Source organism: Cimex lectularius, unplaced genomic scaffold (assembly GCF_000648675.2).
Source record: "Cimex lectularius strain Harlan isolate CLEC.00 unplaced genomic scaffold, Clec_2.1 scaffold215, whole genome shotgun sequence".
Classification (NCBI taxonomy): Eukaryota; Metazoa; Arthropoda; class Insecta; order Hemiptera; family Cimicidae; genus Cimex; species Cimex lectularius.
Window position 1 is genome coordinate 443,379 of NW_019392799.1, and position 23,426 is coordinate 466,804.

At 35.1% G+C, this 23,426-nt stretch overlaps 1 protein-coding gene across 1 annotated transcript in view; it reads right to left on the reverse strand.

Annotated features, from left to right (window-relative positions):
- LOC106663798 (mitogen-activated protein kinase kinase kinase 13-B) overlaps nucleotides 1-19,932 on the reverse strand; it is a 41,686-nt gene extending 21,754 nt beyond the window's left edge. The window contains exons 1-2 of the mRNA XM_014388891.2: nucleotides 19,809-19,932; nucleotides 2,125-2,226 (exon numbers count right to left, since the gene is read on the reverse strand). Coding sequence (XP_014244377.1) covers nucleotides 2,125-2,225 — 101 coding nt within the window. The 5' untranslated portion in view covers nucleotide 2,226; nucleotides 19,809-19,932. The remainder of the gene's footprint in view (nucleotides 1-2,124; nucleotides 2,227-19,808) is intronic.
- Nucleotides 19,933-23,426: the final 3,494 nt, after the last annotated feature.

A 23,426-nucleotide genomic window follows, 5' to 3' on the forward strand; every position in this document is an offset into this window, starting at 1 on the left:
TTGATTTTTTTTCATTTTCTCGATAAAAGAAAACTCTGCTCTTAATTTGTCTCATTGTTTTTACCAATACATATTTGTTTATGCTATGTTTCAAATTGGGAATATGAATTAGAGATAAACACACTTAATCCTTAACCCAAAATATGGGTAAAGGTTTTTTCAGTGTTTATTCAGTCTCATTTGAATTCTGAAACAATATACTGTAAAGTTTTAATCTTCGTTTTCTTAATTTCAAATTTTAAACTTAAAAATGCCATTAAGTGCTGAGGATGTTGTGCGTGGTGTGGCATTTTTTGATGATGGACGTTCTATCAGGTATGCGGCTATTGCCATCGAAGTTCCCTACGAAACTCTGCGAGATGCCTTTTCGAGAAACTGGGTCCTACCATAGACGACCCGGTTCTGGACGACCTAGGGTAACAGAACTACAGGATGACTGTTTTTTGAATTTAAGAATTTTGCGAAACCAGCACCTTACTGTTGTTCAAGCGATTCATCAACTCCAGGAAGTTCGAGGTGTCCAAATTTCTGAACGCACTGCTCGAAGAAGATAAAATCAGTATGGACTGATGGCTTTTCGCCCCATAAGAGGACCAGAATTGACCAGAAAGTCTGAAGCTCCCATTTGCTCGAGAATACAGCCATTGGTCTTTGGACGATTGGTCTGCTGCACTTTTTACAGATGAGCGTAGATTGGCGTGAAAGAGTGTGGAGAAGGCGAATGAAAGGTACGAAGTCTGTAATTTTCCCCAGAGCTGACCTTTTCAACGTAGCTCAGTGATGGTGTTGGGCGAGAATTTCATTGGAGACTCGCACATAGTTGTTTGTTGTTCGTGGAGGGTCTTTGACAGCCAATGGAATTTTGGAACATCATGTGTTTCTTATCTTCGATGAAATCGGCAACAATCTTATTTTAATGTACGATAATGCCCGTCCACATGTCGCTCGCACATTACAAACGTACCTTCAACCTTTAAAAATACCATGGCACTTAAGGACCACGGAAATAACAGCGTATCTTTAAATGAATATCGATAATCCTAATTACCCAAGCTGTGGAACACCTTATTCTTGGGACTAGATAACTTCCGAATGACAGATATTCGACCAAGAGAGATGTTGATTACATGTCACTCGCCTACAGAATTACGGACTTTGACGAAAGAACGTTGGACACAGTTTGAACGTTTATAACCCAAATGTCAAACGGAAATGTAATAAATATAAATATTAACTAGTAATTCTGAAAATAATTTAATTTAAAAAAACGCATGCAAAAATCTAGCCTAAAACTAACTTCTATAATGCACTCGCACAAATAAATACATTCACACCTAAGTTCACTACACTCATTCTGATAAGTCGGTGATTGTTATTCTATTCAAGGGTTTATTGTAAAATAATGTATTAGCGAAAATGCCGTGTATACATCACAGCTATAAAACCTGTTTTAAACTTTACCAAATGGAATGGCAATAAACTACTGCAGCTAGACAAAATTTTCATTTTTATTGACACATGGATCATTCTACTAATTAGTACGTTTGGCCGATGCGTAGAATGTCCCTTCAGATTACAAAATGAATATTCAGCGTTATCCGAAGTTAACAATATATAAATAATTTAATATGTTTAAAATCATGAAAAATAGGCTTTTTTTTATTGTTAATTGAATACAAATTTGATAGTACACGTTATCTTAATTATGGCTTTCGTTAGTGAGCTATCATACTAACTCTAACAAGTAACAAGACATAATTTAAACTTTAAGACACATTTACTTGATTGACTATTTTCTCATGTGGCTATCGGGTGTAAAGCTTGAACTTGCAACGTCACACAACAGCTTCTACAGCACAGTCTATGATCGAAAAGAATTTGAAAGTTAATGTTATCAAAGGAATGTCATTAATTTTACTACGATAAAAAATACCACAGAGCTTATCTGTTTTTATAGTAACAACCAAATGGAAAGATTACGATGTCAACATAATTTAGGTAGAAATCGGCAAATTACAGAAGCGTAACTAACGAAGTGCTCGTCAGTTTTAAAAAAGGCCTAATAAATATTCATGATTTTGTTTCTATCATTATAAGTAAATGATTAAATTCACTTCCACACACCTATTACTCAGATTTTGTTCGTCTGGGCTGGGCAGTGATGTGTTTGCGAGGGAAAGTGGCGGGTTGGCGGTCATGCCCTTTGCTTCATCTGGTGTATGCATCCTGGAAATGAAAACGAATTAATCACTCAATAGAATTCAACAACCTGTTACTATAAAAAAAAGTTGAAAACACTAGGTTGAACTATTAACTATTAGGTGCAACAATATTTCCAAATCAAAATGTTCTTTATTGGACAGCATAGAAACAATTCATTTTTTAAATCCTCATTTCAGTCATTAAAAGCTTAACTCTGGAGTAGTTTGAACGATTTGTAGTGGAAATGATGAAAGATGGAGTGAGTGCGGTGTTCAATCCCTTTTTTAAAAAAATAGTTCCTACTCACAGTAAAATGTGGAACTATCTTTTTTACAAAAGGATCGATTTATAGTATGTAGGAATATCGAGTACCCTGGGATAGTGTGAATGTAATTTATTAACGTGAATGGCAGGGTTTATCCCCAATTATCCCAAGGGATATCGAGCACTCTCGGGTAGTGTGATTGTAATTATTAGCGTGAATAGGAAAGTTTATCACCCGTTACTACGAGGAATACACTCTGGGATTGTTGAATGTAATTTATTAGCATAAATGGTAGGGTTTATTCCCACTAACGCCACGGAATATCGCGCACTCTCGGGTAGTGTGATTGTAATTTATTAGCCTGAATGGAAAGATTTATCCTCAGTTATTACGAGGAAAATACTCTGGGGTAGTTGAATGTAATTTATTAGCGTGAATGGCAGGGTTTATCCCCCAATTATACCAAGGGATATCGAGCACTCTCGGGTAGTGTGATTGTAATTTATTAGCCTGAATGGAAAGATTTATCCTCAGTTATTACGAGGAAAATACTCTGGGGTAGTTGAATGTAATTTATTAGCGTGAATGGCAGGGTTTATCCCCCAATTATACCAAGGGATATCGAGCTCTCTCGGGTAGTGTGATTGTAGTTTATTAGCGTAAATGGGAAGATTTATCCTCAGTTATTACGAGGAAAATACAGTACTCTGAGGTAGTTGAATGTAATTTATTAGCGTGAATGGCAGGGTTTATCCCCAATTACCCCCAATTACCCCGAGGGATATCGCGACTCTCGGGTAGTGTGATTGTAATTATTAGCGTGAATAGGAAAGCTTATCACCCGTTACTAAGAGGAATATACTCTGGGATTGTTGAATGTAATTTATTAGCGTGAATGGCAGGGTTTATCCCCAATTACCCCGAGGGATATCGCACACTCTCGTGTAGTGTGATTGTAATTATTAGCGTGAATAGGACAGTTTATCCTTAAAAGTTAAATGGTAGGGTTTATCCCCAATTAACTACTCCAATTATCCAGTACTCTGGGTAGTGTAAATGTCTTTTATTAGTTTAATTGGTTTATTGAGTCTGGTCTCTCAACCATATTTCGCATAAAAATAATCAATCAATTAATTATTAATGCAATTATTATTTAATATTATTATTAAAATAATAAATCATTTTCCAAGTCTCTCCTCAATGTTTCACAATTTAATGATGGGACCATAACAAAATCGTTCATATTATCTATCAAACGAAGGTCTTCCTTTCACGAGATTATTTTGCCCGGATTATGTTTTTGAGACCTTATTTCAAACATATATTTTTGTTATCATTAGACTGTTTTTGCCAACCATTTCGTGGAAAAATAGTTGTCTGACTATTACTTGAGAACGATGTACAACTTGGATCTATTTTCGTTTATAAATGCGTGCTTATGCTTGACGGCGGCATCGATTTTATACAGTTCGCCTAGACCGTGACGTATTTTTATGTTTTCTTTGTAACGATTGTTTTAGAAATATTTCTCCTTCGATTGGTAGTAAATTCAACTTTTGTTTTAAATCAAAAAACCGATTTTTTCATAGCCTGGGAAACTTTTTTTCCAAATTCATACGTAGGACTACACATTTTCCTATGATTTGGCCTATGCATTCGGCCTATGATTTGATTGCATGACATAAAGTTGGTTTAAACTGCATTACATTTTATTAGCAAAATACACGATGCCTCTCTATTTGCACTATTACGCTTGATTTCTACCAAGAAAGGCTAACGTCATTAAGTTTCTAATAGGCTGAATGCAGTAAACAAGACGACAAGAATAATGTTAACAAGCGATCATTAAAGAGAAAGAGGAAGAGAGGGAGAGGAAGAAAAAAGGAGAAGGAGGAAGAGGGAGATAGATAGATAGATAGATAGATAGATAGATAGATAGATAGAGAGAGAGAGAGAGAGAGAGAGAGAGAGAGAGAGAGAGAAGAGAGTAAAATAAACAGAGAGCGAGTGTATAAGAGAGAGAGAGAAAGAGGGAGAGAGAGAGAGAGAGAGAGAGAGAGAGAGAGCGAGAGAGAGAGCGAGAGAGAGAGAGAGAGAGAGAGAAGAGAGTAAAATAAACAGAGAGCGAGTGTATAAGAGAGAGAGAGAGAGAGAGAGAGAGAGAGAAAGTGTGAATGTGTGCGCGTGAGTCAGGTCAGTCAGTGAGAGTAAGAGAGAGTGAGTGAGGGAGAGAGAGAGAGAGAGAGAGAGAGAGAGAGAGAGAGAGAGAGAGGAGAGGAGAGTAAAATAAACAGCGAGCGAGTGAATGAGAGAGAGAGAGAGAAAGTGTATGTGTGTGTGTGAGAGAGAGAAAGAGAGAGAGAGAGAAAGTGTGAATGTGTGCGCGTGAGTCTGTCAGTCAGTGAGCGTAAGTGAGAGTGAGAGAGAGTGAGGGAGAGAGAAGAAGGAGAGGGAGGGAGAGAGAGAGTACACGAAAAATATTAGATGCTCCTATTTATGTATCGAACCTAACTATACATAATGACTTATTCCTTTCGTTCAAAATGAAATCCGTTCCCGTTACCGCAAATTTCACAAAACCCTTTCAATCACAGTAAACCAGCACACCAGAAATCTCGCAACCCGACGAATTCCCTCGAACCTCCTCGCTGACTGAAGAACCGATGGCCGCGAGATCTCCTAGGATGAGATGATAGTAAAAGAGATAATGACAAAAGTATTCATTGAACAGACAACATTTTAGTATCATTGGAGTACTACCAATGGGTGTTTTCTCCACTCTTGTTTTTAATTTTTTATATATGTGCTATAAATGTTAACTATTTGAAGGTTACTTAGTACAAATTTAAAAAAATAACACTACCAAGAGGAAAGATATAATTAACTTTTAAAAGAAAGTTGCATGGAGCACATGTATTGAAAAGAATAGAAGTTATGCCATCAATCGAAAACTACTACAGCATATTAATTACTAAAATATTGGAACTTATTTTCTAGGAACAAAATTTGGGCTAATGTTTTTCGGGGGTGGTTTTACGATTAATGCCGAAGATGAATTCTGGGAAGCCGAGCTTATCGATCGTTTCCGTCTGACGTTAGGGTTGCAGGGGGTGAAGTGAGCTCTGCGTCGGGCAGGGGTTGAATTTTTATTCGGCAATCGATTCATACCGGTAGCGAGCAGGCACCGGGCTTCCTCGACTATCAGACCTGAAAATCCCTCAGTTAGGACAATTATCTAAAAATAATTGTAGGCCTTATCACATTATACAAAAATTACCAAACAACATAATAAACACTATGAAGTTTACCATGTTACCAGAATTGAAACATTTAAGGTATTAAAAAGTATTCTGCTGCAATCATCATAAACCGACTCACATTAATCCCGACTATGCATACCAAACAGAAAAAAAAGATCATGTCTTAAAACTAAACATCAAAAAAATACCATTCAAAATGTATGTTTCTTTGTAAGATCATAAATAACTGTCTTTATGAAGTATATAAGTATCAAAATATTATTGTAATGTATATAATCTAAATGTTCTGTTTATGATAATTTATTGGTAAGAATATAATTTATTAGCGCGAAAGGAAGGGATTGCTTAACCATGCCCCGAGGAATATCGAGTACATTTGAATGAGTGTGTGACGTCTGGAGGGTAAAACAAGTTATTAGCCAGAATGACTTTGTAGGTTTTATCCTGTAGCTGACAACCTGAGGTAAATGATCGGCTTGCATTTTAAGATATCGACATAGTTTTCAAAAGGATGGTCAGATCGAGATGCCCAAATGGCTGCAGGCTGAGAAATGCAGAGGTGATGACCTCAGCTGTTTGTCCCTATACGTCCCCTATACAGTAATGTAAATAAATAAACTTTCTTCTTATTAAATTGCATACAATTTCCCATTCATATTCGATATCGTTTCTTTGATTGCGAAATATTCATCGCGGTCGTTTCGTTTACTATGATTAACTATTTTGTTATGTATTTATTGGATTATTTACATACATTGACTATATTTTATGAGAAATCTTTATTCATAGATGGTGAGCTAGATTTTAATTTTGTTTCTTCGATCGGTTATAACACTTTGGTTTGCTGTTAAAGCTCCAGGGCTTTCTTCTTTTCTCGTACCTTTTATTAAAATCCTATCTGACAGGCGAGGGCTTCCTTTTCTCTTATATTTCAATTATAACCTTACAGCAAGAGCGATCTAAGATAACCTAGACCTCATTACCGACTGGAGTGTTCGGTGGCGTCTATGAAGCTAAATGAACTAAAGAGCACGTGACGTTCACACGTAGAAGTACCTGCCACCCAGTGCACTTCAAACCAAATCCGCTTCCTTGGGTTCTACTTGGACAGCAGATTTACATGGAACACACACAAAACAAAAAAGACAAGAACTGAACTGAAGATACTTGGACCAAATCCACAATGAATACAGTAATCCACCAACAATCAAGACACTAATTAGACCGTTGGGACTTTAGTCGAGCTGTGACGTTTAGCGAGGCCATCCAACATCCAAAGAATCCAACCCTTTCAAGCAAAAGTCATTCATCACATTCTCAACGCTCCAATGTTTCTAATCAAATCATCCAAGAATGACCTTGACATCTCATTCTTCCCTGCTGCCGATCCAAGCTCTCCTCCCAACCGATCTACAAGCTCTAGCCCTCTCTTCAACGTTCCATCCTAACAATCTTCCACGCCGCCTAAAAAGTCCTAGTGACCTCCTAACCCAACACTAAACCTCTACCAACATTCCTAAACACTGAGTGTTCCGGCAATGGCCGGTTCCTCTCCTCCATTCCCATACCCGTGGTCTGTCAGGTACCTGCCAGATCTTTCAATTGTTATTCCGAAATCGTGAGATGCGGTCTGGTGTGATGTAGGTTTCAGAAAAACATTTTCTTTATCGTGCCAACGTTTCGATCTTTATTGAGATCATCTTCAGGGCCTTGTGTTGTCTGCATTTCAGCAAAAAGTTCTCTGGTTGATAGTCGATGCGAGTTTCTTCTAATTGCTGGCGATGTCCTTCAGAATACTTTTAACTTCGTGTCCAAATGTAGTTGAAATTTGTTCATATAATCAATCCCATGTTCTTGGTTCTTCTCGTGTAGAAAAATGTTTTTCTGAAACCTACATCACACCAGACGTCATCACACGATTTCGGAATAATTATCGATTATCGGTCACTAATAATCACCACATCTTTCAATTGTTCAATTTCAATTCAAATTGTTAAATGTGTAAATTTTTTGTATAAAAAGCAATCGAATAATATTTATTAAATCGGGTGTCTCCCAGGGCAGCGTCCTAGGTCTTTTTCTATTCACAATAGAATCCTGAAATCTAATCTTGACCCCTAGTTAGTCATGACACCCAACGTCATTTAAACTTTATCCAGTCTTTGTCTCGTAAACGAAGAATAACAATTAACGAAACTAAACCACTACACCACCTTTACATTCCTTGTAATGTCACTTGTTTCACAGTCAATTTCAATGGAAAACCCATTCCACCCTCAGATATTGTGCGCTACCTGGGACTACATTGACAAAAGACTATCGTAGCATCCCATACAGTGAAAAGGCAGGAAACTAACCGACGCTACTACTCCTTAGATTATTTGACCACACATCCTTACTAACAAACTTACGATTTACAAAACCCCCTTGATCCCGATATGGGGACTGAATTGAAGTTTAGGGTTAACCAAAAAAATTCTTCTACGTTTCAAATCTAACAATCCACAATGAACTCTAAATCTCATTTACAATTGACATAAAATCCGGGTATAAAAACTAACAAAAATTTAACCCTTCACCCAAATTCACTTGTCCAAAATGTACCAACATCCCACCAATTTCCACACAGTGCACAGTGCATCTCTTCTGAGAGATTGACTCAATTTGAGGTAGGGTCACTGATGGGTGACTTCTCTTACCATTTGCAACATGCTGGATTGTCACTATATCTGTTATCTCATTTGCTTGTTTCGACTAAAAATCGCAATTGTAAAAATCATAATACATAAATTAAAAAATTTTGTTTCAAGTTGTTCAGTGTTTCTCATCATTGCCTTATAAGAATTTGAAGTGCTTAAAATTTAAAGTTGCGATAAAACTACATGAAAAAAATTTGGATGTTCATATATGATTAAAAAAACGGGTTCCCGGCCATGCCGGTGCTTCGGATGTGGCCGCAAACACACATTAGTATGTATAAGACTTTGTGCATATGTAAATATGTCATCATTATTTTTTCTACCAAGACCTGACGTTCCAACGAGAGGCTGGCACATAGGGAAAAAAGTAAAATAAAGCAGTCGAGCAGGAAAAAACCAACAACGCTCGAGAGTTCTGCGTTGACCACGGCCACGTCGACGACCCTAGTAGTACTACTTACTTTATGTCCATGTCCAACAACCATGTGACAGTTTTGGCCAGAATTGTTTAATAATAAATAACTAAACCCCAATTTATATGAACGGTGTATTATTGTTCCAATGTTTTTATGAATCTTTAGATATCATTTATCTGAAAGCTTGTTGTCCAAGGTGTTGTTTTGCTTCTCTCCTTTCACCTTTGGCATCTTTACATTGAAATGCCTTTCTTTTTGTCAAAACCCCTTAGTAATATAAAAAATTTTCGATCGTCCCAATCATAAATCGTGTAAATATTACTAGTAAAAAACTTTCTTTTATAAGATCAAACGCCTTGTTTATTTATTTTTTAACAAGGTAACAGATTTTTTTACCTGTATTTGAATTCCGGTAAGAAAGCTCAGGTAGCTAAGTACCGTCTTTCCCTATTTGTGACTCAAAGGACATCTACAGGTAAACTACGGGAAGAGGGGGAACACCTGGTGAGAGACTGCCTCAAGTCAAAGCTAGCAGGTGTCTTTCAACTATGAAACAGGTTGTACACTAGAAAAGCCTTTCATCTCTTTCCACTTTAATTCTGTAATCATTTAATACAAATTTTTGTTTAACGATTACACAAAGTAGAAGCGATTGACAGGCTCCATTTTAGCACGATCTAGCGTTACTGATGTTAACGAGAACAAAAATACACAAGTCCACTTATAGCACATCAAAATACGTTTGTGATCAAAACTGTCAAAATTTATCAAAATTGATGGTTAAAATCACACTGAACTGAGAAAAAACAAACGTTTATGTCACTTGCACGATAATTGCTTTATCCAATATCCATCACGTAGTGAAACTCTAGCCTTGAACAGCTTTTACGGGAAGTGTTATGAATCGGATGCAATAAAAATATTAATATAAATATTTTAAAAATGTATAAACTGAAAAGTATGATTATTATTATACATATAAGGTAATCCTTCTAGTTTCACTTAATTTTTCTCTTTTACTGCAAATTTGCACGTCTTAATGTTGTGGTACTTTTTTCTTTTGTGAAAAGTTAAAAAAAATCTTTATACATCTATCTATCGAAAGTAGTACTTGCTAACAATTGCATAATGCTATTTTAATTTTATTTTTTTCTGAAGACAATTCGACGAGATTGACCAAGCTTGTCCATTCTTAATTTGTTGAGTTATATTTTTCTTACTTTTTTCTTCTGTAAAAAATTAAATAAACATTTTTCTTTCTACCTATCTACTACTTGCTAACAAATGTATGGTGCTATTATAATTTCATTTTCGTCGAAATTGACCAAGCCTGTCCATGCCTTATGTGTTTAGTTTTTTTTGTTTCTTAATTTTATTTTTTTTTGTTTCTTAATTTTATATTTCATAAAAAAATTAAATAAACACTTTTATCTATATACCTATCTACTACTTGCTAACAATTGTATGATGCTATTATAATTTCATTTTCGTCCAAAGACAATTAGTCGAAATTGACCAAGCTTGCCCATGCCTTAATGTGTTTAGTTATTTTTGTTTCTTAATTATATAATTCGTAAAAAAATTAAATAAACACCTTGATCTATCTACGTATTTATCTATGTATTGAAAGTATTAGTGGCTAACAAATGATTGATGCTCATATAATTTTATTTTTGTCCAAAGACAATTCGTCGAGATTTGACCAAGCTCGTCCATGAAATATCTTCTTGATTTGGCTATTTCTCGCAGGCACTTCAGTTTAATGCTACATTTTGTTCGACAGGTTTTTGAATTGTAAATACTTCATCGTTTGTCGATATTTAAGCACTTCAACCGCGAACCATCCGTTATTCAACTTGAGCCTTATACGTACGTTATCTAGAAATCGTGAGATTCGGTCTGGTGTGATGTAGGTTTCAGAAAAACGTTTTCTTTATCGTGCCAATATTTCGACCTTTATTGAGATCATCTTCAGGGCTCAAAGTGTTTGTTTTCTGTGTAATTGTTGGGCACTCTCAACACGACACGCAAGAATGGCACAATTACACAGAAGACAAACACTTTGAGCCCTGAAGATGCTCTCAATAAAGGTCGAAACGTTGGCACGATAAAGAAAATATTTTTGTGAAACCTACATCACACCAGACCGCATCTCAGGATTTCTAAATAATTATCGATTAACGGTCACTAACCACCACGCACTTATACGTACCGTCGGATGGTTCGTGGTCGAGGTGCTTAAATATCCATAAACGATGAAGTTGCACTTTAAAATCGTCCTTTTGTTTCGGTTTTTATATTAGCTTTCAACCTCAATTTATCATTTCGATAGATTATTTTGTTATACAGTAAGCCGAAATTTTCCCAATACTTTGCCGATTTAGTCTTTTGGATGTAGGTTTTGAATTTGTGGTTTTTGTTGCTAGAGAATTGATGACGATGCGACGGTACGTTGTCGTTTGTGGAAGGTCATTGTGCACAACAGGTAACGGATAGGTCCAAGGCGCTCCCTCCGGGCACACCTGCTTTTACCTATTCGTAGCACTCCGTAGCAAGGTGCTTTGTACTATTCTATAACATACCAAGAATTCACTGGATTGTGGATCTCTTCACACACTCAACCATTTTTGTAATAATTCGGATTTGTGGTTTGGAATGAGATTAACGCAATCTGCATGATTTGACTTTATTATGTAGCCTTTGGTCGATCTATTCAGATGTAGAGTAGGAACTTAAAAATAAGCCACGTTATCATTACTTTACTGTACTTTCGTCGTAGCTGCAATTTTTCTAATATAATTTATAATAAATGTTAGAAGTATCGAGCACTTTTTTCTCACGAACAATCATGATCAAGGTCTTGAAGAAAAAAAAGCAAATTCAGTTATTACTGCCAAGCTTTCGACCTATTTTGTCATCATCAGGGCCAAACTATCTTAAATAGGTCTATAGATTGACATATAAGTTTTTTAAACAGGCGATCTCAAAATTCCTGAAAAAAAGGCTTGGCTTGGCAATATTAGGACTGAGTCGGTTTTCAAGGAAATTTGAAATCACCTGAAAATAATATGTCAATCTGTAGATTTTTTGCCCAGATGATGACCTTAAAATAGGTAGAAAGCTTGGCAGTAACAACTGAATTTGCTTTTTTCTTGAAGACCATACCTTGATAGATAATGTACAATAGTAAAATTTAAAGGTAGGAGCCCTAGTTTTGTCATTAAGGACACAAACAACAATAAATATTAAAGTTAGTAAACATTATATCAATTTTTAAAAAATACGCGCTTGTTTTGATGGGGTTTTTTACTTGCTTTTGGATTAAGCCGAATCTTTTATGAACGTTTTATAAAAGGGACTTGACTGAACGGAAATAGCACTGAATTATGTGATTTAAACGATTTATTCGATTGGTATAATAAAAATAAGATGAATGAAAATTATTCTTTTATTAATTAATTATTAATTAAAATATATTAATTGGTCAAGCGGACCACTAAATCTAGTGAATTATTCATTTATGTTTAGGCTTTTTTGAAATTTGGCTTTGTAAAATTTAAATTGATTTTTTAACTTCTAGCTTCGAAAAAGCCTAAAAACTAAAAGAACAATTTTAACTAGATGTTATTTGATGAAATTGTTGCGAAATTTGGAAACATGCAAAACAATTATTTACTATAAATTAAAATGATAAAATAAATAAATTGGTTCTTCGTAGAAGAGTAGTGCCATTCTTCCGAAAAACGCTTTCAAAATAGTTTTGTGCTAATAACAAGAGAACGGTTACTCCAAATTAAAAAACATCACAAAACCTTTCATCACACATCCAACTTTTTGATTGATGAGAAAGTATACAAATATTAAAATTTGCTTGTCTCGAGGTTTTAACGAAAAACGCCCCAATAAAAAAGTATAAGGGGGACCAGAAATTAAAATCACCCTGTAAATATTGTTACAATTTTTATGTAAATTACTGAACAATAATCAGAACCCTGAGCTATTGCAATAAATTATTTAAATGTACCTGCAAAATTAATTAAATATCACTTGCTTTTGGCTATATGGCTGTAATTATTTATTTTAAGCACTAATAGTAAGAGCATATAGGTGAATAAATTCATTAGAGGTATTTATTATATAATTTTAAACAAAAGATATTTTCAATTCTAAGTATTGCAATTACGTAAGATAAAATATTTATAAATTTCGACTATAATAATATTATAGATATATTGTTATTGCAGTGTTGTTTGTATTGTAAAATTGGCATAAGCCTTAAATAAAAAATTATTATTATTAAAAGATGGCGAAAAGGCGAAACGTGTTTACAGACTAAACACATGGGATAGTCTGACAAAAATGATCTAAAAACGAAAATAACAACAAATATAAGTATATAATATTATATAAACACAGGCAAAAAAGAACAACAATACGGAAGTTGTACAACCCAACTTGAACCTAATAAAGAAGCACCAAAAAATAAGAAAAAATCAACACATAAAAAAGTGACAATAAACATAGTGAACAACCAAATCAGAAAAATTGTACAAAATATCTATACTAAACACAGACAAAAAAGAACAACAATACTGAATTTCTAAAACCCAACATTGACATGATAAAGAAGCTCAAAAAAATCAACACAAAAACTCATTAAAAAATAGAAATAAACATAGTGAACAACCAAAGCAGGTAAATTACGGTGCATTTTTTTGTGCTTTTTTATTTAATTAAATTTGGGTATTACAACTTCTGTATTGTTTTTTTTTCTTTTTTTTTTCTGCGTTTAGTATAGATATTTGGTCCAATTTTTTATGATTCGGTTGTTCGCTATGCTTATCGTCTTTTTATGGGGTCTGTTTCATTTGTCTTTCTTTTTGTGCGTTTTTTATTAAATTAAATTTGGGTTTACAACTTCTGTATTGTTTTTATTTTTTGTCTGCGTTTAGCATAGATATTTGGTCCAATTTTTTATGATTCGGTTGTTCGCTATGCTTATCGTCTTTTTATGGGATCTGTTTCATTTTTTGTGTGCCTTTTTTATTAAATTAAATTTGGGTTTTACAACTTCTGTATTGTTTTTTTGTGTATGTTTAGTGTACATATTTGGTCCAATTTTTTATTATTCGGTTGTTGCGTATCGTCTTTTTAAGTGATTTGTTTCATTTTCCTTCATTTTTGTACTCTTTATGAAGTTAAAGTTGAGAAATAAATTTTGGATAAAAAGTTAAATTATTAGAGTAACACTACTTCGCGTTTTTCACACCGTCACCACTTTTTTTCATTTAGCATAAAATGTGTGCATTTTTGGCTTGATGTAATTAAAGAGAATGGTATACTAGGTAGCTTATTAAACGAACAACTTGTTCTAAAATTTGCCAAGCTCTACCTAAGAATTTTCCAACGAAGTAGTAAATACGGTTGTTTTTCAAATTTTAAATTTAGCAGTTTTAAAAAAAATTTAATATTTGTTTCGTTACCAAAAGGTATTTTTTTAAAGGAAATTTAACCCTCTGTCACTGCTTTTTTTGGATTTTATCAAAAATGATTAATAGTGGCAAAAAATTTGAATATCTGCTCAAAGGTTGAGTATCAGACCATGGTTCATACGAACTTTTTTGTAGTTTTTGAGGTGTAGCAGCACCTGACAAACTTTGTAGTACGAATTGTGAATTGCCCTGTATATAATTATGTACATTTATGATTTTTTACCCAAGTACTACTCAAACAGATAAAAAAAATTTCTTTTATTAACTTAATGAATTGTTGCTATTGATTGAAGACGGAAAATGCAGCAGATTAGTTGGGTTTTTTTTTAGTTTATAATACTATAGCAAGTTGATTGAAGTTTAATTAATAATAGCTCTTTTATGCTTGCACGTACGATAATTTTCATTATATCAAATTGTATGTTATTAATTGACTTCAAATTAATACAGTTGTTGCATAAGAGGTAGATCTGGAGGGAGAACAAAGTTATACCTTAAGAAAGGGAGATGAGGCCTTATAAAGCTGTTTACCTGAAGCAGTTCTTTGGAGGGGAGACAACGCACCTCGCTCATGGGTTCAAGGCTGAGTTGAGCAGCCACAAACGTGTCTATGCATGTCCATGTCCACTAACGGTCAAAACAAAACTACTTTTACTCACTCAGCTCAATTTAATTTTCTGCACTCAAAAATCATTTTTGAAAATTATTTTTTTATAACCGAGTTTAATTAAACGAGCTGCGTATATTTTGTGTGAGGAAAATTTGGATTTGCGACTTATTTGTACAGGTGACCTTTTCCATAAAAATTACACTTTTTATGTTTTTCACTGCGCCGGGAATGATGAAATTCACATGTTAGTGGATATCACGGTGGATCCTCCGATTAAGTATCGCTTTCGCCTCCTGAGTAGGGCATACCGAGAACAACCTGATACCCAACGCGTTTATCAATACTGCAGATAACATTGAATATTTTTCCTTCCGTTTTCTGACGATAATATCTAAAATTAGAACGTTTTTTACCCCATTAAATTACTCTTGTACGTTAGTATTGGTCTTGGTTTTTCGACGAACTTTATAATTTTTATTGTTGTTATTTAACAAATGTTTTTCTTTTTATAATATTTTTTCCTGAATATATTCATATATCTTACAAATTTGTGCCATGATTTTTCACTATGACCTATCATTGGCACTACTCTCTTGAGAAGCCCAGCGCCCTTTTGTGGCATAGGGGTCCATACTATCAATGAGCATAGACAAGAAGACATGGTGAAAGTGACGAAACGTAGGACTTCACTCACTGGACACAAACAATCCAGGAGAGAGATGTTTAAACCAAGAAACAATAGAACGCATCAAAAGAAGCAGGAAAAGACTCAGAATCCTATGAAGATTCCTAACGTGGCAGGCAGACTGAGTTGGCATTTGAAATGTTTGGTATAAACCAACACAGTACAGATTGTTCGAAGAAGCTGAAGAGACAACACGCACCAGTCCTGCATCTTCCAAGTGAAGTCAGTTCAGATAGCCAGACAGCCAACAAAGCAATAAACTCAAACATCATTAGCTCGAAAACGGTGTTGAATTGCAAAACTAAATCAAACAAATTAGGTTTGCCAAATAAAGTTTATTCTCTACTGGATCCCAGGATGAGGAGAGGAAAACGAAGGAAAGGGGATGCTGTATCGCTGTTAGTCCTGAGCCCTTCCGGCATAGGGATTCACAGTATCAATGAGTACCTTAGAAAAAATGAAGATGAAAATGTAGGGTTCACCCATTAGCCACAAAGAATCCAAGAACCTCCTAACAATCTGTGGAAGGAAAGAAGCAACAGAATTCATGAAAGGAAGCAGGAAAAACTTAGATCCAGGATTTTCAACAGGATACTGCGGACTAAATGGGCATTAGAAGAAGATTGGTACAACACGGTGCAGATTCTTCGAAGAAGCTTAAGTGACCCCTCGCACCGGTGGTACTACTTACCCGCGGGAGAAAATAATTTGGAATTTACGACACGTAACCGTAGAAGGAATACTGAACAAAATCAAATTCCTTGATGAATTGGGACTCAACCGTGTGCTTTAGATACAGAACGAGGAATCACAAAATTTTAATCTTACCTGGCATTTTTTTAAATATTAATTTATTTGTTTCCTACATTCAAACCTTTCAAATTTGTGCAATGATTTTCATTAGGTCATATCACTGGCACTACGCCCAGCACTGCTACTGTAGAACAAGGGAGTAATTGGGCGAACGTAGTTTAAAGAGGAGTGGAGATTTCAAAGGATGCAAGATAGTATAAAGTGCTTAAACGGAAGGATTAGGGTGAGATGAAAGGTTAAGAGGAAAATCGGGTAGCAGGAATAGATCCTGAAAGAAGGCACAGTAGAAGTCATTGTGGATGGTGAGGTTAAAGACGTAGACAAGAGCTTGGGAGAATTTTTCCGAGGACTTTTGGATTGGTTGGATATCGGATGGCTTTTTGACTACAGTGTTGTACCGAATGTCCAAATAGTTACAGCTTTAGTTTGTTACAGTCATGTTTGATCCAGGCATCTTCTTAGTTGTTGGAGTTTTCTGTATAGTCCTTGTCGTTTCAGTCTCCTGAGGATTCCACGTCAGTCTGCTCGGTGTGGTCCTAAGTATTTCTCTTGTGTGGATGTCTGTAATTTTTTTAAATGTACATGCGATTTATAAGCATTTGTCTTGGTTCAATTTCATCTTCTATTTTCGCCCCAAATTTTGATGAGCTTAGCTTGTGGATTTTGGCTAGAATAGGTTGCGAGTTGGTACATATATCGCCGTATCGTCTGGATAAGTTGACTTGATGCTGGAGCGGATTGGCATATCACCATTATGATATGTATTGACTATACAGGACGGGACCAATAATGTACCCTTGTGGAACGCCGGATCGGTTTTATTTCCGAAATCATTGCACCATAAATCTATCGGTTAGGTACGATTTCAACATAAGAAATATCAAATTTCTGTTATGTCAAACCCATATTAATTCAAACTGTGAAATGATAATTGATTCCTGATACCTACGAATTTGAATTCATGTCACAGCATGTGATATTTTGTTGTAAATATTGAGCTAGAATCGTTAATACAAGTAATCCTTAAATAAACCCTCCAATAAATAATTAAAACATGATTTAGTAAAAATTTTCAACTGATTCTTACAAAACCTCGCGTGCACTGTAACTCACGTTAAGCGACTTTAATGGTTGACGGTTAATGGTTACTTTACTTTGTAAATTAGTACTAATACGGTATTGCAATCAGTCAATAACTAATTTGATTTTGAATTTAAACTTGATTGACTCATATGTTTAGGAGCATATTTTCTCGATAACCGATCGAGATGCGAACAACCAGTATCGACTTTGTGGTGCCAGGTGGGTCCGAGCTGACCTTCGCACTTTCCGCTCTATGTCACGGCCAGGAAGGTTCGCTGTTTTTTAAACAGTTTTCCACGAATCGCTGGATCAGCTAGGGCGTAAAATCAGGACAGATGGGCCGTTTCGGTGTAGAAGGACGGCGACTCCTGCCTCTTGTCTTTTTGCAACTTATCAAGGGGAAAGATATTTTTCGACCACAACTATCATTGAACCGAAGTGTTATTTACCTTTAGTTATAAGCAGTAGACGCTTCTTCCTTCATGATCAGTTCTAATTAACGGAAAGGACATAGGGGTGACCACATGGTGGAAGGGCGGTAGGTCACACTTCTACCATGTGCACCGCCTTCAGTTTATTAACCATCATTATTGGATTAATTAATTTATATTTATCAGGAACCAAGTAAATGTTTATTTTTTGACTCGTGTCAAAAGCCCTTGAATTTTATTTAAATGAGCGTTTAATATCCTCGTCCTGTGTTATCAACACCTATCAATAAAGTCTAAAGATCGTCCCGAATACGGGTCCATTCAATCTTTTCGAATGGCGTCAATAAATAACACGACTTTATTGATTATTTAATCCTTGACTAATATTTTCTATTCAATATCTGAATTCGTAAAAAATCAAAGGATGCTATATTAAGTTGTTAAGAATATAGTTCATTTTACAGCTAGCATGAAATAGTCAAGATGTACTCGTGGATCTATTTCCTCCTAGATCTTTCACTTCGACTCGTTGCTATTTTTAAGTATTTTTCATATTGGTGAACTGCGATCTCACATTGATTTAGGACTGTGTTGCATACTAGTGAGTATGGTTTCTAGTATTTTCCACGACATCGTAAATCATACTATTTTATTTACGTACATAAAACCGATCAGACACGAGTTAATACAGATTACCTGAACCCTAAATATCATCCCTGACGATTTATTTAAAAAACTATCGATTAAAAAGGACTAAAGAATTTAAAAGATTAAGTATGTTAGGTTCCTTCAGACAAGTTGTAAAATGGCCAAATTATAAAAAAATGAAATCTGTAGTTTATCCACTTATCCTTTTGTCTTTTTTGGATCCATTATGTGATGGAGGATTCCGTTTGTTTTTCTTATTCAAAGAATTGCTTGAAGTCCTATATGGTCTTCCATATCCTCCTCTGGCCAGTGGGTCTGTCTTTTCATTACCTAAAATTATTTTGTGCTCTGGTACTTGGTTCTCCCTGCATCTTTTAGGTTTTCGGAAGAAAATCGTTGTCTACCAATGTCTTAAACTTTCATCACAAATTTGTGATATGAGATGAGCGAAGTTTGCCTGTTCCTATTATTGTCAAGTTGGTTTTTCTTTCCTTGTGCCTTCTAATTTTTCTCAAATGTCCGTACATTTTTAAAGATTTTCATAAAAAATATAACTGTATGCGACTTTAATTTCGAGACAACTTTTGCAAATCTTTAAGAGAAAAACGAAATGATAAAATCCACCTCTTTGGAAAACAAAATGGGTACAGACGTAAAATTGATCAAAAAATCAAGTCAGATTAATAAAACCACTATTCCAGGCAGGCTAAAATAAAATGACAAAAATATTATTTTTATTAATATTTGATTTTTTAATATCTTGGCAATCTTACAAAAAAATTTAAAAAAACCTTTGTGATTTCACCTGTGTAAGTCATCCGCCATCCATACAAAATTAATAAAATCTTATCCAATCAATAGAACTCCAAATTTAACATTTTCATACAATTTTTCTTTCTTGTGTCGTCCTAAGCATGTTTTTAATCTGCCATAGTCAAACCAAAAGGCACATTATACCAAAATACCAAAAACTGGTTGATTGGATGGAAAAAGCTGCAAAATAAGCGCATAACTTTGTGCCTCTGTTAATTTTATTAAGAGAGTTTTTTTACGAAGCATACATTTCTAAAATTAATTATTGTTTATGGTCGAAGAAGGTTCGTACAGCACCAATAATTGTCGTAAATATATTTACGGTTTCATACTACATAGTATAAAGCACCATAAGCTTCTTTGTAAATTGTAAATCGGTAATAATACTTACGTCTCATAACGGTAGATATCCAAAATTAAACGGCAAAACTAAACACACACAACGCACAGGACGAAAAAGAGAGTTGGGGGCCCGTGACAGCACACACAAAGCACACGCGTGCGGCGAGTCAATGCACACAACTGAAGGATGAGCACCTCAGATCGTTGTTGGGGGTGGTGGGGTTTTTAAGGGTGGGGGAGGGATAGTTGCGTGACGTCATAGGACAATTCTCAGAACCACCCCTTTTGTGACCTCCATTCGATACTGTTCTGCCTGAAAGGGAAAGATCAGGGAAAAATATCGTCGCTCGCCAATTTTCTCTTAACGTATAAAAATAAGCCAATGCTAATAATAAATATTAGGTCAATAACAAACGAAATAGTAACAGAAAATACATGGCTACAAATTTTGATTCATAATGATATCCCTCTAAGGAAATAAAACAAGCATTAAAATGTATAAAGGTCATACTTAGATCATAAACTATGAATTAATACACTCTAAAAATAATCATGGCAAAACATAAATCTCTCGCATAAAATGAGTAAAACCACTCATTCCTCGAACACCTTTTAATTCATATAACGTAAAAGTTTAATATTGTATTTGGACCATATAAAATATCACATTTAACAAAATTAATATATATTAATCCATATATGTATTTAGTAGTCATAATTGATCATATTAATTATTTAACTTAATTATACATTTCATCTCAACCAAGACCTAAATAGGGTGGCTTGGTTTACTGCGAATGCAAGGTCGCTGAATTTGAACCCTTCATATTTACAAATGGTTTTTTTTTCAAAAACACCGGCACCCCGGGTGATATGACCTCTGCTATTGCGAAAAAAAGGTAATAAGGAAGAAAGCTCAAAAGACAAGATTTCCTTTTTCATTTTTGAATGGGGTCAAAAAGTAAAAAAATATTAAAAATATTAAATTTCAATCATTTCCGGTCATTTTCATCCAAAGAAAATAAAATATGATAAAAAACCATCCTAAATTATTATTTTAGATGCTCAAGTGTGTCGTTTAAAGGCGCGTTTTCACGGATTAACTCTTCTTGTTCAACTTTCATGATGAATTATTCAGAAATCGTGAGATGCGGTCTGGTGTGATGTAGGTTTCAGAAAAACATTTTCTTTATCGTGCCTCGTATTTGTTATACTTTATCGTATTTGTTAAATGTAAACAATGTTTGTAAATCCCAGGCCCTGAAGATGATCTCAATAAAGATCGAAACGTTGGCACGATAAAGAAAATGTTTTTCTGAAACCTATCACACCAGACCGCATCTCACGATTTCTGAATAATTATCGATTAACGGTCGCTAATCACCACACATTTCATGATGAATATGATACTAGGAAATCATGATTTTTTATTCCACAAGCACTGCAGGTTTCTGGCTTATTGGACTTTCCTAGTTCTTTAGTTTAGTCGATTCGATACTTCTCCCTAGAAGTACAAGGCAAATTAACTGTTCTTCCTACAATTCCCTGAGTTTTCTCATTATCCCAGGTTATGTCTCCATTGGGCGGTTGCTCCGTGATTATATGGGTGGCTGTTTCTTTCTCCTCGTAATAGAATATAATCGTTAACATAGTCTTTGGATTGTGCTTGACCCGACATCCTGGAAACCTCAAATTTTCCTGATCTCCGGCCGCTGCTTTTCTACACTCTATTAATTACGTCGTGCCAGGCCATTCTCATTAGTACCTGTCAACTCCTATCTTCCTCTCTTATTTTTCCACACTTTGACTATGGGTGATGACGGGGGACTCACTGGAGAGCTGGATAGACTTAAGCGCTTAATGAATTGTTTTGTACACTTTATGTTCGACTCTCCAACGAGGTCCCACGTGACTGATACGTATTTTCGTCTGACGTGGTTATACCTTCCCACCGCACGCTATACATCCTTGGCCCCTTCCTTTACCAAACAGTATCTTCCCACTCCCCTCCTTATATATATGATCTCCTAACCTTTAATATTCTTCGGCATACTACCGTCATACTAGTTTTAGTCTTTCTGCTCCCTATACTCCTAAACACAGAACTACGGATTTCAGTCGATCCTTCCTCATCCGTTCATCCAACCTCTTTAATTGGATCTTCACCTTCCTCACTCTATCCGCCACAACCCTTCCATTTTACCCTTGTCTATTTAGAAATAGAAGTCCCATCTATTTGATTACCTTCTGTCATTGCACCTTAACACCAGTTGCCCTAAATTATTATTAAATCAACTGTATTATTAAACAATTAATTAAGGTTTTTAGTTGAGATAAAAAAGTCAATGGCACGAGCGGGATTCGAACCCAAGATCTTTGGCTAGATACGCCGCTGCTCTACACACCAACCTCCATCTCAACCACACCTTTTGAATTTCCCTCCTTTTTGCCATTTTTCAAATATCGTGTAATCAATTTGATTCTCGGCGTCAAATGAAATGGCCATGGAGAGCTTTAGTGAAGTATACTTCATTTTAACTTATTAAATTCACTAGTTTCGTAGTCCGCTTGACCAATTAATATCTTACAATTAATTAAGGTTTAAGATGCGAGGTTGGTGTCCGAGTGGATCGAGGTCACGATAGCTCAAGTGGTAGAGTAGCGGCGTATCAAGCCGAAGACCGTGGGTTCGAATCCCCCTCGTGCCATTGACTTTTTTATCTCAACTGAAAACCTTAATTAATTGGTCAAGCGGACCACGAAACTTGTGAATGTATTATTAAACATAATTCTCTCTTTTCATTTTATACAGTCCATTTTAGTGTATGTTTACAATATATATATCTCACGATATCTGAATAAATATATATATTTTGTAATTGTAATTGCTGTTTTGTATTTGTGTTGAGCACGAGACTAGATAAGGCTCTATACGTAGTTTTTTATTCAAGGGGACTTTAAGCCCAAGAATAAAATTTAATTTCTTCTTCTTCGTCTTAACCTACATGCCAAACCTGGCCCACACTCACCACGATAAATTTCACTCCAAATCGCTCATGGCAACCCCGTCCAGCTCAGCCTTCCTTCCAGCCCTCAAAGAAAACTGAAACGCGGGTGGATATACATCGGACCTTTTGCCACGCTATTCTTTTCTTGTTTGAACGATATAACGAATAATGAAATTAATTTAAAAATGAAAATGAAATTCCGGAAATGAGGAAAAAAATACAATTTGACCTCGGTCGAATATAACGGATATAAATAAAACCTATGACGTACTCAAATCGATTTAACAAAAAGGACCTAGATTAGCTAGCTTATGTCTAGTCCTGACAACTACATTTATGCAATCTAATTAACATAATTGAATCTTTTAAATCAATATTATTCATATTTAAGACATATTTTGTTCGGGGTCAAATCAGTAACCAAACTTTTCAACGTTCAACTATTCATAATCTTACAATTAAGGTTTTCAGTTGAGATAAAAAAGTCAATGGTACGAGCGGGATTCGACTATTCAACATAAAATCAGGTATATTTTTTTACGGTAAATTTGGCCAAGAAGTTCCGAAGATAATGGTTAAAAGATAAAAATAATAAAGGAGGTCAATTTTCTCCAGATAAGGTCGAAGATGAGGCGCCCTTAAGCCGATGTTATTATTAA